The sequence below is a fragment of the Protopterus annectens genome, chromosome 9.part0, assembly GCF_019279795.1.
Source record: "Protopterus annectens isolate FY-2018-M chromosome 9.part0, PAN1.0, whole genome shotgun sequence".
NCBI classification, from domain to species: Eukaryota; Metazoa; Chordata; order Ceratodontiformes; family Protopteridae; genus Protopterus; species Protopterus annectens.
This window is the reverse complement of record NC_056743.1, coordinates 1,910,887,171-1,910,914,045: the sequence shown is the minus strand read 5'-3', so window position 1 is coordinate 1,910,914,045 and position 26,875 is coordinate 1,910,887,171. Positions and strand designations below refer to the sequence as shown.

The following is a 26,875-nucleotide window of genomic DNA, read 5'->3' as shown; positions in this document are numbered from 1 at the left end:
TACGTACTATAAATACGTTAAGCTGGTGTGTTCAAGGCATTCATGGAATTTCTGCACAAGTTGAGAAGAGTTTTATGGCTTGGAGTGGATCTGAGTCTTCACCTGTAAATGTTCTGACTAGTGTGTTCATATAATCATTGACTAGAATATGTTTGACATTTTGGTTGTTCAAGTATCTCCCCCAAGTGCAATGCAGAGTCTGGTTATAGTGGCCAACTGCATAACCCCCCCCCCCCCACAAACACACACTTTTTGGTGAAAATTAAGCTGGTACTGTCTGAGATAGAGAGGTGCATTCTTTGATGCTGTGATACTTTTGTCTAAAGTCTTCAGAGCCCGTGTCCTGAATCAGCTGTCATACCAGGGGTGCTTTTAATAAGATGAGGTTTTGTGAGTGTTGCCGTGGGTTGAAAGCCCACATCTCTGGCATTTTAGAAATTGCATCTTAACTCAGCAGTGTTAGCTGGGGCCCCACTACCCACTGTGTGCATAAATTATTCTGACAACTTGAGGTATCTTTGTGGAAACACAGTTGCTTTGCAAAGCCTTTTAAAAATTTGTTGCCCCATTTTAATGGTGCCATTGCACTGTATCATTTCTTATGTACATATTCCTTGTGGAGAGGCAGTTGGGAGCCTTCTGTCGTAAAGTAGTGTTAGCAAACTAGGATCATCACATTTTTCATATTTCTCAGAGGGAGACATTTCTTGCTCACATTTGAGAGTTTGCAAGACAGTGTGTTCTGCCAAATGGAAAAAATTACTTTTCATTTGAGCATCTAATTAAATGCATACTTTTTTCTTTTTCTTTTTTTTTTTTTTTAATTAAATACATATTATTGAATTTGAATTTTCTCTCTTGCTTTTACGGGGCGAGTGTGCGTCTTTTTTTTTTTTTGTTTAAATATTCAGAATGACAATGAGAAGTTAGACATTAGCTCATTAGCTTTGTTTATGGTTTTATGCCACGTGTAGTACAAAGCCTCTTGTTTGAGCATTCCCATCTGACACCACTGACCTGCCAGAAACACTGGCATTCCTTAAAATTTAGGGGTGGGGATGAAAAGAAGAATGCAAAGAGGCTAAAGTGGCCATAACACGATTCCTGTAAGTATCAGAAATAAAGTTTATATGTTTTTTTTTTCCTTTAACAGCTAACTGAGCTTCTACAAAGTCCATCTTCAGCATTACCCTGCCCTGGAGATGGGCGATAGTGTACAGTGGTTAATGTGTAATGCATCAGTTACTGCTCTAACTTGTATGCATGACTTGTTTATGACTCAAAGTTACTTCTGTGAGATATATTACACTGAGATATATTACACTGACATCAAGGAACAAGCTTAAGAAAGACATTCTTCTGCCACGGGTGATGATGGAACAGGACACTAGCAAACAGAAAAACGGTAGCGGAAAGACAACATGGCAGCATTTTGGTCTTCATAAAATGTCGAAACTGAAACTGGTTTTATTCTCTGTAGCTCTGAACTGTCCCTGATTTTGCAGAATTTCCCTGATTTTTGTCTCATATTTTGGTCTGTTTCTTTTAAAAAAAAATTGTGGTTTTCTAAGTCATTGAGAATTGTAGTCACTAAATAATGACCAGTCATTTGCATTTTAGACTTCATATCCTTTAGAAAGTACATGCTAATGCAGAATATATTATTCTGGTCACTTTCTTCGTGTACAACAGCAGTATTCAAAATCTTTCTCTGATTTCAAGCCTCTGTCCTGCATTATTTTTGGGCCTTGTCCCAGATTCTTGAGAAAAGATGTTCAGAGCCATGTTACCCACATTGAGCGATGTATTGATATGGTTGTTATTTGCATGTACTACACTTAGTTTTGGATTGCAGCCTATATGCTGAAGTAGTGTATAGGCAGACGTGCTCATTAGTTTTCAGCATGCTGTGCATAGAGCAGTGTAAGCATACAGAGGTTCATTAACACCTACCAGGTTATACACTGACTAATATTCATTAGGTGCCAGGATTCTCTGTCAGCAGATCACTCGAATATGTATACATTTTTTCATTTGTTTACCTGCTGCCTTGCTGAATCACTGTATTTGACTTGTACCCAAGTCAACACACACATGGCTTTTCACCGATGTTCACGCACACAATTTCAGCTGCTGATAGCATGGGTGGAGTGAGATGATTGCTGTGTTCCTGTCATGCTGTTACTACATAAGTACTTTTACTTGCAGCACTGATATTAACACTTTTGAAGTATTTATTTTCAGCTTGTCTGCTTCTTTTTTTCTAGTCTCTAATGAATGTTTTATTTTATTTTCCTATTACAGGAATTTGGTGAAGAAATACAGTCCAAAGCGCATTTCTAGAGAAGATCCAGAAATGAAGTACGCATTTTGTTTAATTCTGATATCTGCATATTTGTTTGGGTTTTAATTACTGGGGAGTGCACTGTAAAAACTGTCCCCATTGTAGTGGAAAAACTGGTAACAGCTCATTTTAGGAGATCAATTTATATTTACAAGTTCAGTATTTCCACAAGCAGAGTGTAACAGAGGAGAATAAACTCATAGCGAATGGAGCGCCAAAATTATGCTCTGAAAACTAGCTTGTTAAGCACCTTTCTGATGTCATACTAGGGTTTAACAGTAGACATTACCAGATGATGAAGAACAACAGAAGATGAGCCAGATTTTAAAAGCTGTTAGAAGTTAAAGTCTGGCAAAACAAAATGTTTAACACCTTTTAAAGCTATTACATCTATAGAGGAGCATTTTATTTCTGTCTTCTGTGTTCGACTGCTGTTTTACTGCCTTTGAAAGGTTTTGAAAGCTGGTAAAACAGTTTGTGCTTGTGTACTTTTCTTTTCGTGTAATGTTGTATGTGGGGAAAATACAGCTCCACACACTAAAAAATGTGATTGGGTCACTGATCATAATCTTTTATTAAGTGTTCTCTTTACTTATGCCAATATTTGCCACTCGAGAGCTTCCTTGTCAAGGTGAATTTCTTGATGACATCCTTGATGTTCTTCGTGTTTCACAGTTGCAGTCATCACCTGTGGTAGCCCTCCGCTGGCCTGAATACCAGAGTCCGTGTTTTTTTGCGTCAGCTGCTGTCGCTTGCTGCCTGACGTCGGTGCTATAAAGGAAGGCAGCCGATGCCATTACATCAGTCTTTATTGCCGTGGAGCCCATAGCAGAAGCAGTTCGCAAGTGTGCCGGTCGGTTGCTACCAGAGTTTGAATTACAGCTGAAAACGTCAAAGGCTAAGTACCCTGTTGGGGATCCTTTTTTCTTGCACTAACCGATGTCCGAAAAAGTTAATTGTCTTCCTGTGGAAAGCAGATCCAACAAACTGACATCATTCATACTGCGTCACTTGTTTAGGCCCAGACCACGACGTCCCCTGTTGCTGGTTCTGTGCCCTCTTTAATGCGAGCACCATTCATCGTAGAGCTCTTATTGCAGACAGGTATTTTTGTCTTCCATCTTTGCATTCTGAAATGGCATCAGTCATCCACCAATCCGTAGACATTCCAAAAAAAAACGTAGAGGTAAAGATAGAGACAGTCCACACAAGGCTAAACCTTCTGACGACGCTACCGCTAAGCAGGTCATCAGTTTTCTGGAATTCAGTGAGGCGCTTTCACAGCCCCTGATGCCCAGTACGATATCTACGCAGGCCTCTACTGAGACCCTTTCGGAGTCTGGTATGCCGCAGAAATCTTTGTATTCCGAGCCTTTGGTTGTCTCTGCCTAGGTGGGTCCGGAGCCGCGATGCAGGCACCAGCTTCTGAGGAGGCCTTTCACACTACTGATTCTAGACAAAAAATGATGTCTTCTCATCCGACTACCATTTCTCTCAGACTGATGGATACTCTTAGGCCTAGAATCCAGGCCACTCCTAGAAAATCTACCTCTAGCACCATTTTACTTCTGCTCCACCTCCCCAAGCCCAAATGCTTAAAATGGGGGAGAATCTTCTCTCCCTTATCAGGGGTAGTCTGGCCAGAACTTCTAAAAGGAAAAAACACCCTTCTCCTGAAATAATGACAGAACAGGTTTCTGAGGAATCTGGTTATTCAGATTTCAAAGAGAAACAACAACCTTTGACTGCTTATGAGGATTCAGATGCAGAGGAAACCATTCCTTCTGCCTCCCCACCAGAAGATCTTTCCTTTGGGGAAACCCTTCACCCCCTCTGGGAACATTTCCACTGGGAATCCCAGGACTTCCCTCAGTCTAAGAAAAGACTAAGAGAGTTTTTAGACCTGACCCAACACAGACCCTTGGCCATCTCTCGTATCTTAGAGGTGGTGGATGATGTCTTTCATGAATCCAGCTTAGCTCCTGATGCCTTCCCAGCTGCTCCCAGAAAACCTGACCGGTATTAGAGTACCAGATTCTCACAAATACCTGTACAGAAATCCTGTTGCTGACCCGGAGGCCATTACACAAGGACCTAAAGGAGCTAAGGCTAGTTCTGCAAAGAATCCTACTCCTTCTGACAAGGATTCCAGAGCTCTGGGCAGATGGGGTAAAAAAAGTATACACCTCTGTAACCTTAGCTATCAGAGCTTTCAACTGTCCATTCCATGTGTTAAAATATCAACAACACACTTTGGAACTACTAAAGCAAAAGATTTCAACTTTTCCTGACTGTGCCAATTCAAAACAGTTAGCAGATTTACTGCACTCTACTTGTCAAGTGGCCAAACACTCATTACACTGTGGATATGACGCCTTAGAAGCCTCAAGCAGGGCAGCAGTGTCAGGATCTGTCATTAGGAGACATGCATGGTTGAAGGAACAACCTCTTCCTTATGTCAAGTCTAAATGAATTGATGCACCCTTGGATAAGGACAGCTTGTTTGGAGTAAAAGCAGAAGAGGTTTAAAAAGGTGGAAGGCGAAGCAAAATCTATGCCAACAGTAAAATATTTCTTTCAGGCTCAGCCTCCTAGGTTCAGCAGGAATTTTCCCTCTAAGCACTGACCCTTTCCTGCACCTAGCAGACAGGGGCAAGGTAAACTCCGCAGGGAGAGACAATCCAGGTCCCTATCCCAGGGACAGCAGAGAACCAAACAGTGGACCACTTCCTCTCCAAAGGCAGGGAGGTCTAAGCCATCCTTCTATGACAAAAACTCTCAATGACTCCCTCTTCCCCCCTCTGCCCTCCTTTCACTCACCAAAAGCTAGGAGGAAGGCTCTCCTCTGCAAAGAAAATTGGCTTTCTGTAACAAAGGACCAGTGGGTCTTAAAGATCATTTTTCACGGATAGAAATTTTCTTGCAATGAACTCCCAATTCTAAGAGGATACCCAGACTTACCTCCAAATCAGTGGGCAGAGGCATTGAAACAAATCCAAACTCTCATATATCCCAGGGGCAGTTGAATCTGTTCCATCAGATCAATCAGGCAAAGGCTTTTATTCCAGACTATTCCTTGTTCCCAGAAAAGAGGGCACTTGGTGCCCCATCCTTGATCTATCCATTCTGAACACCTCCCTGGTGGTCCCCAAATTTAAAATGCTAACTTTGCAGCAGTGTTTGCCTGTGTTGACAAAAAATGCCTGGTTAGTGACCCTAGACCTAAAAGATGCCTACCTCCACATCTCCATAAGGGAATCCTGCAGGAAATTCTTGTGCTTCAGAGCAGGCTTACAACACTTTCAGTTCTCTGCGCTACCCTTTGGCTTATCTAGTGCACCCAGGGTATTCGCCAAATGCTTAGCCCCAGCCGTAGCATTTTTGCAGACAGAGAAATGTACAGATTTAGCCTTATCTGTACGACTGCTTCATTCAGGCAGTGTGCAAAGAAAAGCTCCTCCAGGACCTCCTCTTTGTCAAAACCCTCCTAACCTCCTTAGGGTTCACCATCAACGAGAAGAAATCAAAGCAAACCTCCTCCAGGAAAATCTTTTTCTTGGGAGCTCTGCTGGACACAGCATCCCAAATGGCCTTCCTATCCCCAGAAGAGCAGAGCTTCCTGCCTCTCTACTTCACCCAGCTGGCTTCCAGAAGTCACCTCACGGCGAGGATGTTCCTGCAAGCCTTGGGGTACAAGCCATCTTGCATCCTTCTAATTCGTCTGGCCAGGCTTCACATGAGAAACCTCATTGGTATCTAAAGAACCTTTGGTGTCAGCACTCTCGGCCTCTAGAGACCTCTCTCCCTCTGATCCCTTAAATAAGGGCCGAGGTTCTTTGGTGGGCAGGGGCCTGTGCCAAGAACAAGGGTCTTCCCTTCATCCTCCCCCCTACCGGGCAGACCATCACCACCGATACCTCAGCTATGGCTTGGGGCGCTCACCTAGCAGGTAGGTGCACCCAAGGTTTTTGGGATGCCCGGCACCTTCCCCTTATACGTCAACCAGAAGGAAATGAAGGCCCTGATAGCCTTCAAACCCCGTCTCAGGCCAAGGGTTCTCCTTATCTAAACAGACACCACAGTAATGTGGTACATCAACAAACAGGGAGGGACCCAACCTTACCCTCTGTGCAGGCTAGCCATGAACCTATGGCTGACGGCCTCCTCCGTGGGATTACACCTAGTAGCCCAATACCTACCAAGGATCAACAACACCCTGTCAGACCACTTAAACTTACTGGACCCCCACGAATGGCAGCTCCACAGAAAAATCTTTTTGCAAGTCGCTCAGAGTGGGGAACTCCGGAGGTAGATCTCTTTGCTTTCACACCTCAACCACCAGCTGAAAAAAATGTTGTACCAGGGAGTATCACCAGCTAGCATGGAAGGTGAATGCCTTGACCTTCCCAAGAAATTCCCTCTTTGTGTACGCATTCCCTCCTCTGCCCCTTATTCCCAAGGTACTGATCAAGATAAGGGAAGAGAGACCAAAGGCCATCCTCATTGCTCCAGATTGGCCCAGACAGTTATTGGTACCCCTTACTGCGCAGCCTGACATCACAGCCTCCCAGGCAGCTTCCCCTGATCTCAGACCTCTTAAACTCAGGTGGGGGGGGATGCTACACCCAGACTTGCAGACTCTCAAACTATCAGCATGGCTAATACTCCTAAAGGCAAACAAGGGGCCCCTGTTAAGCACACTGGTCCAAGACATTATCACAGAGGCCAGAAGGCCCACCACCAGAAAATCTTACGCAGGGAAATGGAAAAGATTCTGCTGCTGGAGCCAGTCCAGAGGGGGCAGGTCCTCACAACCTTCCATCCCTCTTATCCTGGACTACCTAGCGGAGTTGCTCAATAGTGGCCTCTCCTTCTCTTCTAGCTAATTTTGATACAGATCAGCCCCTGTTCTGTCATCCTTTGATTAAAGAATTCCTCAAAGGGGCTTCTAATATCAGACCTCCTAGAAGGCCAGCCACCCCAGCCCTAGGACCTGAATTATGTTTTGGAAAAACTAACCTTACCACCCTTCGAACCTGCTGCTTCAGCAGAACTGAAATTACCTGTCCTGTAAGACTGCTTACCTACTAGCGATCACCTCAGCCAGAAGGGTTTCAGAACTTCAGGCACTGATGGCCATTGAGCCCTTCATCATTTTCCATGCAGACAGGGTCTCCCTGAGGACTAACCCCTCCTTTATGCCCAAGGCGGTATCTAACGTGACTCTCAACCAGGCCATACATCTACCCACCTTCTTTCCTAACCCTCAAAATAAGGGGGAAGAATTCTACACTGACTAGACATGCACAGACAGCTTAGATACTATCTGGACCATACCAAACCCTTCAGGAAAACAGACCAACTTCTTGTCAGCTTTGCCCCAGGGCCAGAGGGGAAGCCCATTTCCAAGCAAACCATTTCCAAATGGATATCACACTGTATCCATTTCCGTTACAGATTACATGGGAAACCACCCCCTAAGTCCATTCTTACCCATTCCACTAGGGCAGCCTCCACTTCCACAGCATTCCTCAGAGGAGTTCCCACCAGGGGCATCTTACATTTATGGTAAGTGTACACAAGTGTACTTTTTGAGCACATAAGCTCATTGTGATCTGAGACCAGGCACAACCCTAGTATTAGAATGTTTTACATTTACTGAGCCAGACATCTTGTACAGCCTGTTAGCTGTTTCAGTTCAGTTTAGAGCTGTTTCCTGAAAGGTGTTTGTGATGCATTAGAACCTACCGGATAGAAGAGATAGAGGTAAGGACATTTCAGGAGTATGAGAGTTGTAGTCGGGCATGCAGAGAGAGGAAAAATGTGAGTAAGAATTCGGGTCAGGGTAAGCAGAGTCATGTGATTCATGTGCCCGAGATCGATGTCTGATTAAATGACATGCTGAGAGTCCTATATCATGCATTTACAATGTTTGGTACACAGTTGTGGAGTGTGTAAGGCACGTTTCGAGTCTCATATTTAGCTTTGAAAAGGCAAGCATGATATTTGCATTATCTTCAGAGTTCAGCCTTTTCTTTTTTCAATTGGAAAATTCTGCAACAAAATCCAGTTTTTTTTAATATTATGCAAGTTTCCATTTCCCTTACTACTGCCTTGCTATGATTAACTATTTGATAGTGTAGTCCTTTTTAAATGTAAACCATGAGTTTATGTTATGTATTTGAGGAATTTATATTCACATTTCTAAAAAGTTTGATCTGTTGTGTTTTTTTTTCTTTTTATTATTTAAGGGAATGTAGGTCACTATTGATCTGGGGGAATGGAAAAATTCTCCAGAATCACTTTTCTGATATTTATTTTAAATGTTTGAAATGTTATGTGATGCCCCTGCACTGGCCCAGGCTGGTTTCTGCCTCTTTCTCCACATCCCCAGTAAGACTATCCACTGGCACACCGATAGGGTTAAGATCAGAGCTGAGTGGTCAAGCCAAAACCTCCAGCACCCTCTGTGTCCAACCAGTGCTTCGTGTCCCTGGCCAAGTAGCTGAGACACATGCACACACATTCTTTGAGATTTGATTTATATACAAACACACAGATACTCCTGGGGAAGGTTGGAACAGGTTTAATAGCTATGTCCTCTTCTGCCTAGACTATAAGGTAGTTATCAGTACCACTAGCCACTATTTATCAGCTACTCTTAGACTCTTACAAATGGTGCCCAATCCTACTGTGTAATATTATTATTATCCAAATGGTAATTGTGACCAAGAGCAAGGCTATTTAGGAGTGGCCTGTACATATTACCTTATACATATGCAAGTACTCTTAAGAGCTTAAATATGTTTCACAAATATCAGCCACAAAGATGGGTTTATATATATTTAGTAATAAATAATAAAAGAACAAGATGGTACTCAACACAGTAACTACAGAGTTCAGAATCACAGGAAATATTTTAAAACAACATTGCAGGACAGTCTCAAATAAATACAGAAAACATCTAAACTAATATTTACTATGTTCCTATCTATATCTAAACAATACTATGTCCTAAATAACTTGCTTACAGAGCAACATAAGGCAGAAGTGCTGAATGGTTGTTTCTAGGTCCAAGACAAGATACAAAAAATGCAAAGTCTTTCTCTACTCTGAGATGGTTCTTAAATTACTATCAAACATTACTGCTGGGTCAGCTTGGATGGCATCACTCTGCCACCTGCCTTCAGTTCCCAGCCTAACAGATACCAACAGAATTTTATCATCTCTGTGTGAGAAGTACATATCTCTCAGATGTGCAGCTGCTAGGAAGCAATAAAACACTTTACATTTTAAACTTGGTAATTAAAATTACTTTCAAGACGATATAAGAACTTCTAGCTCTAGACATTGTGTCTGCTTGCTGCATTGAAACTGAGAGATAAAATTGTGAAACATGTGGATTCCAACTTCTTGAAGTTTTGCAAGTTAACTCTGTATATTCCAGTTTCTATTATTAAAACATACATTTGCACTGGTGTATAGTTTATATACATTTCTGTTCTTTTCCAGTAGGGTACACTGTGGTTACATTCTTGAAGCTCAGTACATAACATACAATTTTGTATAAATCATATCAATATTCACAAATGACATTGAATTATTTACAAAATTCCAGAGAGCTGGGCTGGCAACATCATAGTTCTACACCCCCCCCCAGAAACTCAAGCTAGTTTTTCAAGTGCCCCTTGAGAAACATTGACGAGAGGTATGAGCCTGTCTGGGAATACCTTACCCCATTCCCAGTCTTGAAGTGCCCATCTGCATTGGCATTGCTGACCGCACTACTGTACTGTACTGTCATATCATATGCCTGCAATCCTAGGCTCCACCTTAATAACTGGACATTTTGCTGGCTGGCTCGACGTAGCCATGTTAAGGGATTGTGGTCTGTAACTACAGTGAATTTGCTTCCATACAGGTAAGGCTGAAGTTTCTGCAGTGCCCACACTATGGCTAAGACATTCCTTTTTACAGCTGCATAGCATTCCTTCCTGGGTTGGTGCCTGTGACTGAGATATCGCACTGGGTGTTCTTCTCCCACTGAGGAAACCTGGCAAAATACAACCCCCACCCCATGGTTTGAAGCATTCACCTGCAGAACATATTTGGTGTAATCTGAACTGGCTAACGCAGGGGGTCCTTTCAAAGCTCCTTTAAGCTTCTGGAAAGCCTGCTGACATGCTGGGGTCCACACTACCTTATCTGGCCTGTTTTTTTTCCTTGTCAGGTCTGTGAGGGGAGCAGCTATGAGACTATAATTGGGGGCAAACTTTCTATAGTGCCTTGCTTGTCCCTAAGAATGCCATCACCTAATTTTTGGTAAGAGGGGCAGACCATGCCTGAGTGGTTTCTACTTTGGCAGGTTCTAGCCTGATATTACCACTCCCCACTCTATGTCCCAGGTAGGAATCCTCTGCCATACCACCTGACATTTGCTCGGCGTAATGGTCAGTCCTGCCCTCTATAATCTGCCCAGCACCTCCCTGATGTGCTGAAGGTGCTGTTGTCAAGAATGGCTGTAGATAGCAATATCATCCATGTAAGCTAGGGTATGATCTGCTAGCCTCTGGAAAGTCACTGGACATTTTGCATCCCAAAGGGCATCTTTGTAAACTCATACAAGCCAAAAGGAGTCACAAAGGCAGACCTCTCTCTAGCTCTGGCAGTCAAGGGCACCTGGCAGTACCCCTTGGTAAGATCAATGGCTGTAAGATACTTAGCCCTATCCAGCTGCTCTAGGGCCTCATCTGTCCTAGGTGCTCTAGGGCCTCATCTGTCCTAGGCATGGGGTAAGCATCTTGACTGTGTGACTAATTTCCTGTAGTCCACACACAACCTGGTGCTGCCACCCTTCTTTGATACCAGCACCACTGGGGGAGGCCCAGGGACTGCTGGACTCCTGAATTACTCCTAGTTCCATCATTTCCTGTATCTCCTCCTTCAGAGTTTGACTCTCTCAGGCACCCTATAAGGGACCTGCTTAATAGGCCTTTTGGTGTCCTGTATCCATATGGTGCTGCACCAGGTGGGTGCACCCTGGTTTCCCAGTGGACATGCCACCAAACTCCTGTAACACTGCTAGGATTTCTCAAACCTGGGTAGGTGATAACTGCAGGGACATTTGCTTACCCCTTCCACTGAGGTGTCAGTTCGAGCCCCACTGAGGAGGTCACTCACCAGATCCCCCTCAGACTCTTCTTGCCATCCACTGTAAATACTCAGCAGAAGGGCCTCCCTGTCATGGTAAGGTTTCATCATGTTAACATGGTACAATTTGTACCCATGCCTCCTACCTAGCAGTTCTACCATGTAGTTAACATCACTGACCTTCCTTATCACCTTGTAGGGTCCCTCCCAAGCTGCCTGCAGCTTGTTGTGTGTGACAGGAATGATAAACTTTACCTGCTGCCCTACAGCACACTCTCTGGCTCAAGCATTCCTGTCATACCAGACCTTTTTCTGCTGTTGGGCATCTGCAAAATTCTCCTGGGCCAAGGCCATGAGTTCCCTGAGCCTTGTCCTGAGGTTTAGGACATATACCACAACAGACGCCTTGTGGGATTCACACACACACCCTCCCACTCATCTCGAATCAAATCTAGAGGTCCCCTCACCCTGTGCCAGTACAGCAACTCAAAGGGTGAAAAACCTGTGGATTCCTGGGATGCCTCTCTGTAAGCAAACAGATGGGGCAAATATTTGTCCCAGTCTCTCTTAAACTGGTCTGCAAATGCCCGTAGCATTGTCTTGAGTATAGAGCAGGTCTGACATGAAATTGGTACCTTCGTAGTCAGTATTTCTTTTGGAAAACCTACCCTGCTGAAAATTTCTAACAAAGCATTTGCCACCTGTTGTGCCTCAATGGAGGGCAGGGCCACCGTCTCAGGGTATCTGGTAGCATAATCTACTACCACTAGGATATACGTTTTCCCTGTAGAACTTGGGGTACTCAGAGGCCCCACAATATCCATAGCTACCCTCTGAAATGGCTCCTCAATCACAGGCAAAGGCATTAAAGGAGCTTTCACCTTGTCTCCTGCCTTGCCTACCTTTTGGCACTGCTCACAGGTCCTGCAGTACCATGTTACATCTTTGTAAATCCCAGGCCAATAAAAGTTCTGCATAATACGTCTGTACGTTTTATGCCCATATGACCTGCAAATGGAATGTCATGGGCTATGGCTAGAAATGCCAGACGGTAGGCTCTGGGCACTACCAGTTGCTGTATTCTCTCACTCTCTAGCACTCCCTCAGGGGTCCACATGCTATACAGTAATCCTTTGTCCCATCAGGCATTTCTGTGAGAGAGAATTGTTTGAGGTCATTGGCTGACTGAGGTCACCTGGACTACAGCTTAGACTAAGCACCTCATTGTTTCTTTTGAGATTTCTTTCTTAAAAACTGTCTCAGGTTTCAACTTTCTGTTACCTAAGAAGTTCAGTTGTGAATGCTCTGCCATTTCACAGTGAACTGATCGAAGGAAGGACACTGAGGAAACTCTGAGCTATAATATATAACATTAAGTATCCTGTTTTTTGTTTATTTTGTTCTTTATTTCTTTGTTATTTATAGCACTTTGTGTACTGTGTATTTGTCTAGCTAGTTTCACTGTGTGTGAGGTATTAACTGGAAATTGTCCACCTTTATTAAGCATCTGTTGGGTTGTTTGTTTCTGATAACTGGTTACAGTTAAACTCTTTTTTTCTAGAGGCTCCTTTAGCTGTTTAAAACTTTCATTTAAAGGCTCACTGCTGCTTTTCAGCTGTGAGAAACATTTCTGCAGTTTGTTTCCCACCCTTCCTCCCTGTTGGTATAGTGTTTTTATAGTTGGTGGCTTTGCAATTGCCCACCCCTAGTGTAAATTTGATCTGGGAACCCTCCTCCCAGTCTAGTGTCATTACCTCATTCTACCCAGTACAGGGAGAACATTTGAGAAGGCCAATCAGCTTAGTTTCGGCTACTCCTTTCTCTCTTTCCTTTCTCTCTTTCCACTAAAAAAAAAAAAAAAAAAAAAAAAAAAAAATTTTTTTATCTGCTTTTACTGTATTTGTGTTTTTTCCTACTTTATTTTGCTTTTGCGTCATCTTAAAAGTACTCAATTGTATTTATTACTGCTTGGTGTAACTTATTCTAAGCCTTTTAGTTTAAGCACTTGGGCTTTAGACCAGTTGTTTTACATTAGGAAGGTCTGTGGGCTGCACTGTGGTGGCAGGACAGGTAGCTTACATCCTTCTAAGTTGGGAACTGCTGATTGAGGGCTCAGTGTCTGTTATTCTAAAAGTGTATTAGTTCTGGTTTAAGCACCAAGGCTTCAGGCCAGTTATTTTACATTAAGAAGGTTCATGGTCTGCACTCTTGTGGGAGAAGAGGCTGGACTCTGCCCTTCTTAGCTGGGAATTTCTGGTTAAAGGCTTATAGTGCCTGCATATTTGAACTATTTCTTACTGTAATTGGTGCACCTTGTTTGCTGTAGCATAGACTAGATCCAGGCCTGCTGAATCTAGCTTTGTTTGTTTGCTTGTTATTTCCCTGGAACGCTAATTCCACCTAAAACGTGGCTTTTCAGCGCTTCTGTGGAGCCCTAGTGATGTCTGCATTGCTTACTGTACTTATTTCCTTGTTTCACTTGAAAGTTACTGTTTGTCATTTTTGCATTAGGTTACCTGGCACTTGCTCACTAAAGCAATTATATAAGTCAGCACTAAAAAATTAAAAGCACTACACCCTCACAAACTCCCCCTGGAGTACCTTGCTCCCCATTGGCCATTTTTTTCAATTATAAAGAAATTCCCAATACTATTCTAGCATGTCCAAAGGTCAGTTGTCAATCTCCTCTCCAGTCCAGCTGGTGAATCTGGGAATCTTGAGGCAATGTTACAACTGCCTCGTACACAGACAGCCCTCTCCTCCTCCCAACAAATTCCAACACATGTGAGAGATGCAACCATATAGCCAAACTGGAGGCTAAGCTCTCTCAACTCAGTACTGGCATAACCAGTCAGGAGGAGAAGGAAACCATACTCACTACAATTCCAGTCTCACATAGACCTACCACGACAGCAAACCAGACACATAAACACACAAAAACATACTTGGAGGCTCTAAATAAAAATCTGCCTAAGCAGCAGAGACCTCCAAAGCAGACACCCAAGCAACCGCTGCCCCAAAACAAAACACGTGCAACACACAGCTCACAAAGCCAGTGTGCCGAACAGTCACAGCCCTTAAGGCTAAACAACACACATGATACACTTGTAATAGGTGACTCTATCATCAGGCACACTGACATCCCACTCACCAGGCTGAACAAGGAGAAGATCACGATGAGCTCCCTGTCGGGCGCTAGGATCTGCCACATAACACAAGCACTCAGGTCACTCCAAGGCAAGTACAAATATGACTCTGTCATTGTCCATGCTGGTGTGAATGACCTGAGACGTACCTCCCTGGACTACATGAAAAGAGACATAGAGGAGCTCTCTGAGCATGTAGCCCAGGCCGGTATGACCCTGACCTTGAGTAGCATCTTACCCTCACCAAGAATGATGCCACAGTATGAAGACAAGATTATCAATTTCAACAATTGGCTTAAGTATTGGTGTCATTCAAAGGGGATCCAATGCCTGTCAGCCTGGGATGACATGCTCGACAAGCCACGATGCTTTGCTAGGGACGACTTGCACCTGTCACCCCTGGGCTTTCGGATATTGGCAAAGGCTCTTGCTACCCCCATAGTGCCTTTTTTAGGCAAGGCTCAAAAGACAAACCCACCTCCATAGGTATCACAAGGGATAAGAAACTAAGAGTAATGCTACTCAACGCCAGAAGTCTAAACCTCAAGATGCACGCACTTGAAACTCTCCTTAGCATGGAGAACATCGATATCTGTGCAGTAACAGAAACCTGGTTCAAGGCTCTCGAGAGCACCCCAGCACTACCAGGTTATACCTCATACCATGCTTTTCGGCCCCAAAACTTGGACCGAAACACAAAAGGAGGGGGAGTATCAATATTCATTAAAGATACCCACACCTCCATGTTGGTGGCACAGCACGAAGCATCAGAGACTATCCATGTGCAACTAACAGTGGGTAAAACTGCCTTCCAGTTTATAGCCTGCTACAGACCACCCTCCCAAACCCAGGAACCCCACTCGGTCTTCCTGAGAACACTGGAAAATATGAAGGTCTCTCCAAACACCATTATATTGGGTGACTTCAACTACCCAACCATAGACTGGGAGCATTACTCTAGCTCCAACACCCTAGCCCAAAGGTTCCTAGAATTTATAAACTCAAATGCTATGGAACAACTTGTTACCACTCCCACAAGAGGGGAAAACATACTGGACCTGATCATCACCAACATGGGTACTCTATGCTCCAGACCAGAAGTGTATCCCTCACTGGTAAGATCAGACCATAAACTAATCTCACTGGATATTCACATCCCGACCCCACCCCATGCCCAGAAAACCACAGTGAAAAACTTCTCTAAAGCAAATTTCACACTCCTCAAAACCAAGGTGGAATCCTTCAAAGCCCCCGGGGCCTGTGGATAATACGGCCCAGACCGCAAAATCCTTTATAAACGCATTCTATGAACACCTTCAGGAATGCATGGATCATGCAATCTCAAATAAAACCAAGACCCAATCCTCCAAAGGCAGATGTCCTGTCTGGTGGACCCCACCCATAAACAAACTATACAATAGAAGGAGGAAGCTACTACATGATAGAGCAAAATCCCAAAAAGGGAAGGCATCTCTGATCAGTATTAGCAAAAAACTACGGGCACGCATAAAATCGTCTAAGGCCAGCTTCGAGAGAAAAATTGCACAGGACACTAAGGATAATCACAAGGCTTTCTTTAGTTATGTTAGGAACCTGGGTGGGAATTCCCAGATATGCTCAGAATTAGTCCAAAATGACAAAAAATACACCGAACCCACAGACATTGCCAACATCCTAGCTGACAGGTTCAGCGCAAACTGCCCCCCCCCCACCAAAAGGGCTAATATCTATCCCAGCAGAGTGCTGCCCCCCTGACATCTCAGATGCTCAGGTAAGAGCTGCCCTCTCCAAAGCAAGAAACACAGCATCAGTGGGACCAGACAGTGTCCCGGGCTGCGTCCTACATGAACTTCAAGAAGAGCTAAACCCAAACCTAAAACTACTGTTCAATCTCAGCCTTACTACAGGATATGTACCCAAAGAGTGGCGTACAGCAACAGTGGTCCCTCTCCACAAAGGTGGTGCCTCAACGGATCCTGGAAACTATCGCCCCATAAGTCTCACTAGCTTGGTCTGCAAAGCTATGGAAAGGATCATCATGGACCTTATAAATAAAGATATTGGGGACCTGCAGACACTGGATCCTACCCAGTTCGGCTTTGTTAAGGGCAGATCCTGCCTCTTGAACCTGGTCGATTTCTTTGAAACCGTCACCAAGGCCATTGACAAGGGGAAGGTGGTCCACACAGCGTACCTGGACCTCGCAAAAGCCTTTGATACAATACCCCACCAGCTTAAATATAAACCCCTATGTCACTAGATGGGTAGCAAACTGGCTCAAGGACAGAACCCACATGGTTAGAATAGCTGGAGCCATGTCAGACTCCAAACCAGTTACAAGTGGCGTCCCACAAGGCTCAGTCCTGGGACCTCTCTTGTTCGGTATATATTTCTCGGAGGTACAGGCCAACATGGAAGGACTGTGGCTGACCAAGTTTGCAGATGACTGCAAACTGGGCGCCATAATAGACTCTCCAGCCGACACAAGCATCCTCCAAAAGGGCCTCATAGAAACAGACAACTGGTGCCAGAGCCATGGCCTCAAGCTAAACGCCAAAAGTGTATAGTCATCCCTTTGGCAAAAACAAAGTGCCCACAAATTACCACATAGGTGGTAATCCATTAAGTACAGAAGAAGTAATTAGGGACCTGGGGACCCAAGTTGATAGCAATCTCTCATTTAACAACCACGTGGCCAAAGTGGTTAGAAAAACATTTTATATAGCCCACCTAATCATGAAGGGATTCACATCTAGATCAGGGGAGGTCATCGTGCCTCTTTACTCATCCCTCATCAGGCCCATAATTGAGTACAATGCCCCTTTGGGATGTACCTTACCAGACACCTGCAGCAACTGGAAAGACCCCAAAAGTACCTCACCAAGAGGATCAAGGGGCTCAAACAGATACCGTATGCTGCCCGGTTAAAGAAACTCCAGCTCTACTCAGTGGCATACCGCCTGCTCAGAGGCAATCTGTGCCTGACGTATAAAGCCATGTCCAACCCGGAATTAATGGACATGCTGCACCTCAGAAAATCCAAATCCCATTGAGCTACACGCTCGAGGGACTTGAACCTCAGCACTGAAATAAATAGGACATGCTGGAGGGACAGATTCATAACCCAGAGGCTCCCTTCACTCTGGAATAAAATCCCAGTCCAGGTTAGGCAGAGTACCTCATTGACTCTCTTCAAGAGGAATCTTGATGAGTGGATGGGAGATCGCAGGTTTACCCCGGGTATCACTTCTGTGTCACTGTTAGACAGAGGCACAGTATACTAACCTTGAAAAAGGGCATAGCGAAATTAATTTAATATGGGTGGTGAAAGCCATACACACTCTGGCTAGGCTTATAAATGCCCTAGGGCAGATAGCCTAGTATGAACCTATGAACCTGTAAGTGCTTAAACCAGAATTAATACACTTTTAGAATAACAGACGCTGAGCCCTCAATCAGCAGTTCCCAACTTAGAAGGATGTAAGCTACCTGTTCTGCCACTACACTGCAGACCACAAACCTTCTTAATGTAAAACAACTGGTCTGATGCCCAAGTGCTTAAACTAAAAGGCTTAGAATGAGATACACCAAACAGTAATAAATACTTCTTTCATTGCCAGTTGCATGGAGGAGTTGTATAAGGTAATCCTTGTGCTAGTGCTGTGAGTGCACTGCATTTTACACCTTGTGATGGGTAGCTAAGAGAGCTTACTGCAAAAGCTTGTGCTGTGTGCATTACCAGCAGATCTGTGTGCTTAACCCTGTCTTGTGCATATGCCCAGGAGGAGCTTTTTATTGCCCAGATTGCAGGGCATTTTTTGGGCGAACTGTGTACAGGCCCAACTGCATTGGGTAAATGCCTCCTGATCTGGATGTATGCTAGGGGAGGACCCTTCTGTTTCCTAGTTGCATACCGGGCTACTGTTTTGACACTTTTCTTTTACTACAAATTGCTTCACAGTAGAACATGATTACTTTCTGAATGCGGCTTTTATGTACCATTTGCATTGTACTGTTGCTGTGTGGAGACCTGGACACATTGAATTCTCATACTGTTTTCAGCAGGGGTTAATTGTCTGCATTGTGTTACTTTGTTGTGGGGTGTGTTGCTAATTGTGGTGGTGGTCACGTTATTTGTTTATACCTGTATTGACATTTTGTGGCTGTTCCTTATTCATGTCTGCATTTTTGTCTGCAGGTTTTCACAATATCAATCATTCCTGAGTATTCTGAAGGAGCTGAATGACTTTGCCGGTCAGCGAGAAGTTATAGCGGAGAACATGACCATGAATATCTGTGCAGACATTATTAAATATTCTCAGGAGATCAAGCAAGAAAGAAAAGTGGTAATAAAATGTCATCTGCTGATTGGCATGTTTCCTCTGCTTGCTCATCTGTAATTCGGAGAAGTCAGTAGCTTTTACTTGAAGTGAATTCCATCCCCTTTGAATCTGAATTTCTTTATGAATGTGTCTGGCTGAGCTGTTAACTTCCTTGTTTAGTCTTTGGTTTGATTCCTGCAGTGAGTACTTTGTGCACTGTATGTCTGATAGTACATTATACACTGTATATGTCATTAAGTCAGTTAATCAGGGAAGGGTACCTGGGTCCGCTCTGAAAGACCCTTTTTCCTTCCCCAGCCGGTAAAGAAGGAAATGAAAACAATCGGTGTGTAGACGCGGAGTAACGCCGTTGTGTGCGTAACATGCTGGCTATTGTGTTTCCTTTTCTGTAAAAGTACAGGAGTGCTGCTTTCTTTTGTTTCTTGATATTCATCGTGTTTCACTGTTGCAGTCATGACTGTAGGGTTCTCCCCTGCCGGCAGGCAGTCCTCGGTCGGCCAGAATCCCAAAGTCTGGGTCCGGCGTCGGCTGTTCAGCCGTGCTCCCTGACGTCAGAGCGCCAGGAGTACAAAGCTGACAGCCGACGCCATGTTCTCCAGTCTTTCTTGCCCTGTGGTGATAGCAGTTCGCAAGTGCCGGTCGGCTGACTCCTGACAATTTTTTCTAATCAAACTTCAGTCCGAAGACTTTCTTCTCCTACTCAAAGCTAAGTACCCCGTTGGGAAACTTTTTTCTTGCTCCAGTCCGATGTCAGAAAAAGTTAATAATTGTATTTCATGTGGGAAGCAAATACCTCATAAGGATTTTCATTCTTACTGTATTCCTTGCTTAGGCCCTGACCACGATGTAGCTAGTTGTCAGTTTTGTGGTAGATTCAATCAACGTACTATTAAACGAAGGTACGATTTTGCTTTTCGTTACTTCGGTAGGCGTTTTAATTACAAAATGTCGTCTGATACGGTTCCGTCTACCGGAGTTCACAAACGGCGCAAGGACAAAGACAGGTCTCCAAGGTCCAAATCAGACGATATCGCACAAGCAGAGCCAGCTTCAGGTTCGGCCGTCGTCAGTGAGGCGCTTTTGCAGCCCCTGTCGTCGGCCATTTCGGAACCGATAGCCGAAACGGACTCCCATGAGAAGCCAACTAGGCCTTTGAATATTTCAGTTGGACCTTCGGACAATGCTCCTTCGGATGGGTCCGGAGCCGCTGTGCAGGTACCGGCTTCCGAAGGGGTTTTCAGGCCTACTCAGCTTCTTATAAAGGCAAAGCCAAAGACAAAGGCAAAGACTCCTTCCAAATCAAAGACTGCAACCCAGGCTTCTTCTGATCCGGCTCCCAAGTCTCAGAAACAGTTACTTAAAATGGCGGAGGACTTGCTTACTATGATTAGGGGTTCACATCCCCCTCCAGATAAAAGGCCAAGGCAGGAAGTATATTATGACTCCTCTGATCAGGCTTCTGTTTCTTCTTTTTCTTCTTCTGACCAGGAATATTCTTTCTCTCCTTATGAGGATTTTGATGCTGAGGAATCCATTCCTTCAGCTTCTCCCCCTGAGGATTTCTCTTTTTGGGAAACTTTGCATGAAATGAGGGAACATTTCCACTGGGAAGGACAGGAGTACTCTGAATCTAAGAAAAGACTAAGGGATTTTCTTCTTCCCCAACACAGACCCCTGGCTATTCCTCCTATTTTGGATATTGTGGATGATGCTTTTTCGGAGGCTAACTTAACTCCTGACCCTCTTCCTCCAGCTCCTGTTAAGCCAGACATATTATAGGGTTCCTGATTCCCACCAGTTTTTATACAAGAACCCTACTGCTGATCCTGAAACCATTTCTCAGGATCCTAAGGGAGTTAAGGCCGCTTCTGCTAAAACCCCCATTCCCACTGAGAAGGATTCCAGATCTTTAGAAAGATGGGGCAAAAAAGTGTACACTTCTGCTACTTTATCTATTAGGGCTTTAAACTGTCAGTTTCATATGCTGAAATACCAGCAATTTCTCCTGTCCGTTTTAAAGCAAAAGCTAACTTCCATTTCCGCCTGTGCAGATAAGGAACTACATGACTTATTGCATGCCACTGAACAAGTTGGGAAGCATGGTTTACACTGTGGATTTGATGCCTTGGAGGCTTCTTGTAGGGCTGCTGCCTCTGGCACAGTAATTAGAAGGCATGCATGGTTAAAGGAACAAAATTTGCCAGATCAGGTAAAGGCTAAATTATTGGATGCTCCTGTTCAGCATAATGTTTTATTTGGATCTAAAGCTGAAGACGTGATTAAAAAGATGGAGGACAAGGCAAAGTCCATGCAAACAGTTAAAGATTTCTTACAAGTACAGCCGCCCAGATTTAGCAGGAATTGGCCTACAAAAAATTGGTCCTTTCCCAATTCAGACAGGCCTCAGAGGTGTAGATATAGATGCCCCCGAGGTAGGCCTCAAACGCAAGCCTCTTATAGACCAAGACAGTGGACTGCTTCCACCCCTAGGGGAGGAGAAGACGGGTCGCAAGCTCATAGAAAACAGACTCAATGACTCTCTCTGTTGGGCTGCAGGAACTTCTTGCCTGGAAGCCCCTCTCGGAGGAAAACTTTCTCTTTTTCATCTAAATTGGACTCATATAACCCAAGACAAGTGGGTTCTGGATGTGGTTTCAAGAGGTTACAAATTCCATTTTCATACCCCACCAAGGCCAAGCAGATGGCCAGATCTTCCAAAACATCAATGGTCAGAGGCATTAAACCAGGTGGAAGCTCTCTTGGCTATGAAAGCCATAGAAATAGTTCCACTTTCAGAGATGGGACAAGGTTTTTACTCAAGGCTCTTTCTAGTCCCCAGGAAGCAAAATTCATGGAGACCCATTCTGGATCTGTCAGTCTTGAACACTTTTCTAGAGATACCAAAATTCAAGATGCTTACTCTACAGCAGCTACTACCAATGCTGACCAAAAATGCATGGATGGTAACTTTGGATTTAAAAGAAGCATATTTACACATTCCCATCAGACAGGAACGCAGAAAATACCTCAGGTTCAAGGCAGGATCGAGGCACTACCAATTCTCTGCACTGCCCTTTGGATTGTCTACTGCGCCCAGGGTCTTTACCAAGTGCCTGGCTCCAGTAGTAGCTTATTGCAGACTCAAGGGAATTCAGATTTACCCTTCTCTGGACGACTGCCTTATTCAGGCAGACAGCAAGGATGTCTTACTCCAGCATCTACAGTTTGTTCAGAATCTTCTCAAGTTCCTGGGATTCACTGTAAACATAAAAAAGTCAAATTTGACACCCTCACAACAGATAATTTTTCTGGGCGCTTCTCTAAACACAACAACCCAGATGGCATTTCTGACATACGAAAAACAGTTACAGCTGGCTTCAACTTTCAAAACCTTGGCAACTACAACTCGGCTATCTACAAGGAGATTCCTGCAGGCTCTGGGTTACATGGCCTCCTGCATCCTTCTCGTACCACATGCAAGATTACATATGAGGAAAATACAGTGGTACCTAAAAAGTGTATGGTCTCAGCATTGTCACAGTCTAGACATACTGATCTCCGTCCTGCCTTGTCTTCAAAAGGAATTCCTTTGGTGGTCCAAGGCATGTACTCTAAACAAAGGAAAACCATTCTGTCTGCCTCCTGCCATTCAGATTCTAACCACGGATGCCTCAGATTATGCACGGGGAGCCCATTTTCGGGGCAGCTGTCTGCAGGGCCTTTGGACAAAGGATCAGAAGCACCTGCATATCAATTTAAAGGAAATGTTAGCCGTTCAGAAAGCTCTGTTGGCCTTCAGGAATCTTCTACAACCAGGACAACTACTGATACGGACAGACAACACCACAGTTATGTGGTACATAAACAAGCAAGGGGGATCTCATTCCTACCCCCTTTGCAGACTAGCCATGGATCTTTGGAACACAGCCCTAGCTTGCAATCTTGGATCTTCAAGCACAGTTTCTACCAGGGAAGCAAAACTTCCAGGCAGTCTGAGCAGAAACCTTTCGGATCCACACGAATGGATGTTGGACTCCGAAATATTCAAGATGATTACAGCAGTCTGGGGATGTCCTCACATAGACCTCTTTGCATCCCACCTCAATCATCAACTACAAATTTTTTGCACCAGGACTTTCCACGATCAAGCTTGGAAAGTGGATGCTCTATCATTCAGTTGGAGAAACCTCTCGGGATATGCCTTTCCGCCTTTTCCTCTTCTTCCACGGTTATTACTAAAGATCAAGCAGGACAAGCCCAAGATGATAATCTTGCTGGCCCCAAATTGGCCTCGACAGTTTTGGTACCCAACACTGAGAAACCTTTGTCTAGAGCAACCCTGGGTTTTACCACAGATTCCGAACCTTCTGTCCCAACACCAGGATCAGATTCTACACTCCCATGTCAAAACTCTCAGCCTGGCGGCCTGGTTAATCCAGGATCTTTGATTCATTCTCTCCTACCCAAGCAGATTATGGATGTCATTTTAGAAGCTAGACGTCCTAGCACTAGAAAATCTTATGCAGGAAAATGGAAAAGATTTTGTTCCTGGATGCAGGCTCAGGATTCTGATCCTCTTATTCCTAACATTCCTCAGATTTTACTTTACCTGTCAGACCTCTTACATAAGGGTCTCTCTTTCTCTTCCATTAAGATACACGCCTCTGCTATTTCTGCTCATTATAATACAGACCCTCCTATCTTTTCCCACCAACTCATGAGACAATTTCTCAGAGGAGCTAAGAACTTAAGGCCCCCTAGATCTCCTCCCATTCCTGCTTGGGATCTCAACTATGTTTTGGAAAAGCTCACCTTACCTCCTTTTGAGCCTGCTGCCACATCTGACATAAAGTTATTATCTTGGAAGACAGCCATCCTGTTAGCTTTGACCTCTGCCAGGAGAGTTTCAGAGTTGCAAGCTCTCATGGCTGTGGAACCTTATATTATTTTTCATCAAGACAGGGTGTCTTTAAGGACTAATCCTACTTTCATGCCTAAAGTGGTTTCCAAAGTGGCTTTAAATCAAACTATTCACTTGCCAACTTTTTTCCCCACTCCTCAAAATAAAGGGGAAAGGATCTTACATTCCTTGGATGTACACAGACAACTATGTTTTTACCAGGACAGAACCAAGGACATCAGGAAATCAGAGCAATTGTTTGTTTCTTATGCTTCAAGTTCCCAAGGTAAAGCCATTTCAAAACAGACCATTTCTAAATGGATTGCTCATGGAATCAGACTTTGTTACTCACACCATGGAAAGCAAATCCCAGAGAGTATAAGGACTCACTCTATCAGAGCTGCTGCCACTTCAGCTGCCTTCCTCAGGGGAGTTCCTACCAAAGACATTTTGGAAGCTGCAGCTTGGAGTTCAGTGCATACTTTTTCCAAGCACTACAATCTACCTCTCTACTCTAAGTCAAGGGCAGGCTTTGCTTCTGCAGTCTTGCAGGGCCTTATAGCCGGCCCCTCTACTTTATGACCACCTCCCTTTCTTTCTGCTTTGGGATTCTACCCTACAGTCATGACTGCAACAGTGAAACATGATGAACATAGTACAGTTGTGTACACTTACCATAAATGTAGATGTTCGAGTGTCTTCACTGTTGCAGTCTGGGTTTCCCTCCCTCCTGTCCCCTCTTATTTTTTCTTTTGTGTGGTTCCTTTTTTCACCCTTCTTCTGAGGTGTATTTGCAAAGGGTATGGGACCTTATTCATTTTGGAACTTCTGATATCTGGGACAAGAAAAACTGGAGAACATGGCGTCGGCTGCCAGCTTTGTACTCCTGGCGCTCTGACATCAGGGAGCATGGCTGAACAGCCGACGCCAGACCCAGACATTGGGATTCTGGCCGACCGAGGACTGCCTGCCGGCAGGGGAGAACCCTACAGTCATGACTGCAACAGTGAAGACACTCAAACATCTACATTTATGGTAAGTGTACACAACTGTACTTTCCTTGGTACCTATTTATGGATTTTGCTACTTGTGTAAACGGGTAACATTAAATTACTGACCACTCCGAGTGGTAATACAACTGTACCTTTTGTTGAGTGGCTCTGCTGTCTTTGTAATGGGTGTGGATGGTACTTTTCTGTCTTTTTATTTTATTTATTTATTTATTGTCATCGTTAAGAACAGACTTGTGTCTTGTTTTCTACACAACTGTAAACAGCACGTACTGTATATGTATGTATATATATATATATATATATATATATATATATATATATATATATGTGTGTGTGTGTATTCTGTTTGTACACTGTTGTGTTTGTTTGTCTTATTTCATTCCCATGTCATGTTTCAGTATATGAGCAGCCCGTTTCGAAGGGGAAATGGAGTGGATACTCAGCATCTCCATAGTAATAAGACTTCTCACATATGCTGCTCAGCATCTGCATAGTAACAAGACATCTCACATATGCTGCTCAGCATCTCCATAGTAACAAGACTTCTCACATATGCTGCCCAGCATCTCCATAGTAACAAGACGTCTCACATATGCTGCTCAGCATCTCCATAGTCACATATGCTGCTCAGCATCTCCATAGTAACAAGACTTCTCACATATGCTGCTCAGCATCTCCATAGTAACAAGACTTCTCACATATGCTGCCCAGCATCTCCATAGTAACAAGACTTCTCACATATGCTGCTCAGCATCTCCATAGTAACAAGACTTCTCACATATGCTGCTCAGCATCACCATAGTAACAAGACGTCTCACATATGCTGCTCAGCATCACCATAGTAACAAGACGTCTCACATATGCTGCTCAGCATCTCCATAGTAACAAGACGTCTCACATATGCTGCTCAGCATCTCCATAGTAACAAGACGTCTCACATATGCTGCTCAGCATCTCCATAGTAACAAGACTTCTCACATATGCTGGCTTTAGGTGTATAAGTTACAAAACACCGGTGGTAATTAATGTAGGTCTGATTAACACTCATCCTCGTACCCTGCACATTAGTAATGTCATCACGGAATGTCATTACAAATTTTAAAAAGTGATAGCACTTTGTGATTCCGTTACACTGATAACTGCGCATGCATGTTTTAATGTTTTGGTTGCTTAAAGTTCTTTGTATATTGTATTCCTTAAGTATTAGTATATTTTTCTAAGTATTATATTGTGTTTTCGTAAGTTAGGGATCTGTTTTGGGGGAGGCAAGTTTATTGTCATTTTTGTAAGCAATATTGGCAGAATGAAAATTAACTGAACTGCAGTAGAGCAGTAAGGAGAAATGGGTTGATGTATAAGGATTTGAGCAAGCTAGTTAAATGATTGAGATCTGAACAGTTTCTCTTGGTACCTGAAGAACTGCAAAATCCTGTGTTTTTGCTGAAATGTAAGAAATGAGTGGAAGTTTGGAGAGCAGTCCCATAGGTAGTTCTGAAGGAACTGTGCAATGGCCTTGGCTAAGCATAGAGTGATGCTGCGGATGTGCATGCAGACGTCGACTTGTGAAGTGAATGGGCACCATGGAATTGTAGCTTCATAGGAGAATACCAGGCTAACTGCCCTGAAGGGCTATTTTAAGCTAAGCCAATAATCCTTGGTCAGAACCAAACCTTGTATCCGAGTCCAGGCATACCTCAGAGATGCACAAAGTCTTCGTCTGTGGCTTGTCCTACTAGGCCATACAGAGCCCAGGGATACATCAGACATGTGTAGAGTATTGGCCTGTGGCTTGGCATGCAGGGCCATACAGAGTTCAGGAATATCCTGCTGCTTGGCTTGCGGAGTCTGTACAGCAGTAGTGATCTTACTAACACCTTTGAACTCTAACCAGATGCTGGGTTTTACTAAGGGCGTTGCCATGGCTGAGGCAGCGGAGGAAAGAAAATAAGGAGCAGTTCATCCACCGTGGCTTCTGGAAA

General features: G+C 44.0%; 1 protein-coding gene across 4 annotated transcripts in view; it reads left to right on the top strand.

Annotated features, from left to right (window-relative positions):
* Nucleotides 1–26,875, top strand: part of TRIP10 (thyroid hormone receptor interactor 10) — a 1,409,323-nt gene that overhangs the window by 735,796 nt on the left and 646,652 nt on the right. For all 4 annotated transcript variants that reach the window (XM_044084721.1, XM_044084722.1, XR_006366390.1 and 1 more), the window contains exons 3-4: nucleotides 2,305–2,361; nucleotides 18,839–18,986. In XM_044084721.1, the coding sequence (XP_043940656.1) occupies nucleotides 2,305–2,361; nucleotides 18,839–18,986 (205 nt within the window). The remainder of the gene's footprint in view (nucleotides 1–2,304; nucleotides 2,362–18,838; nucleotides 18,987–26,875) is intronic.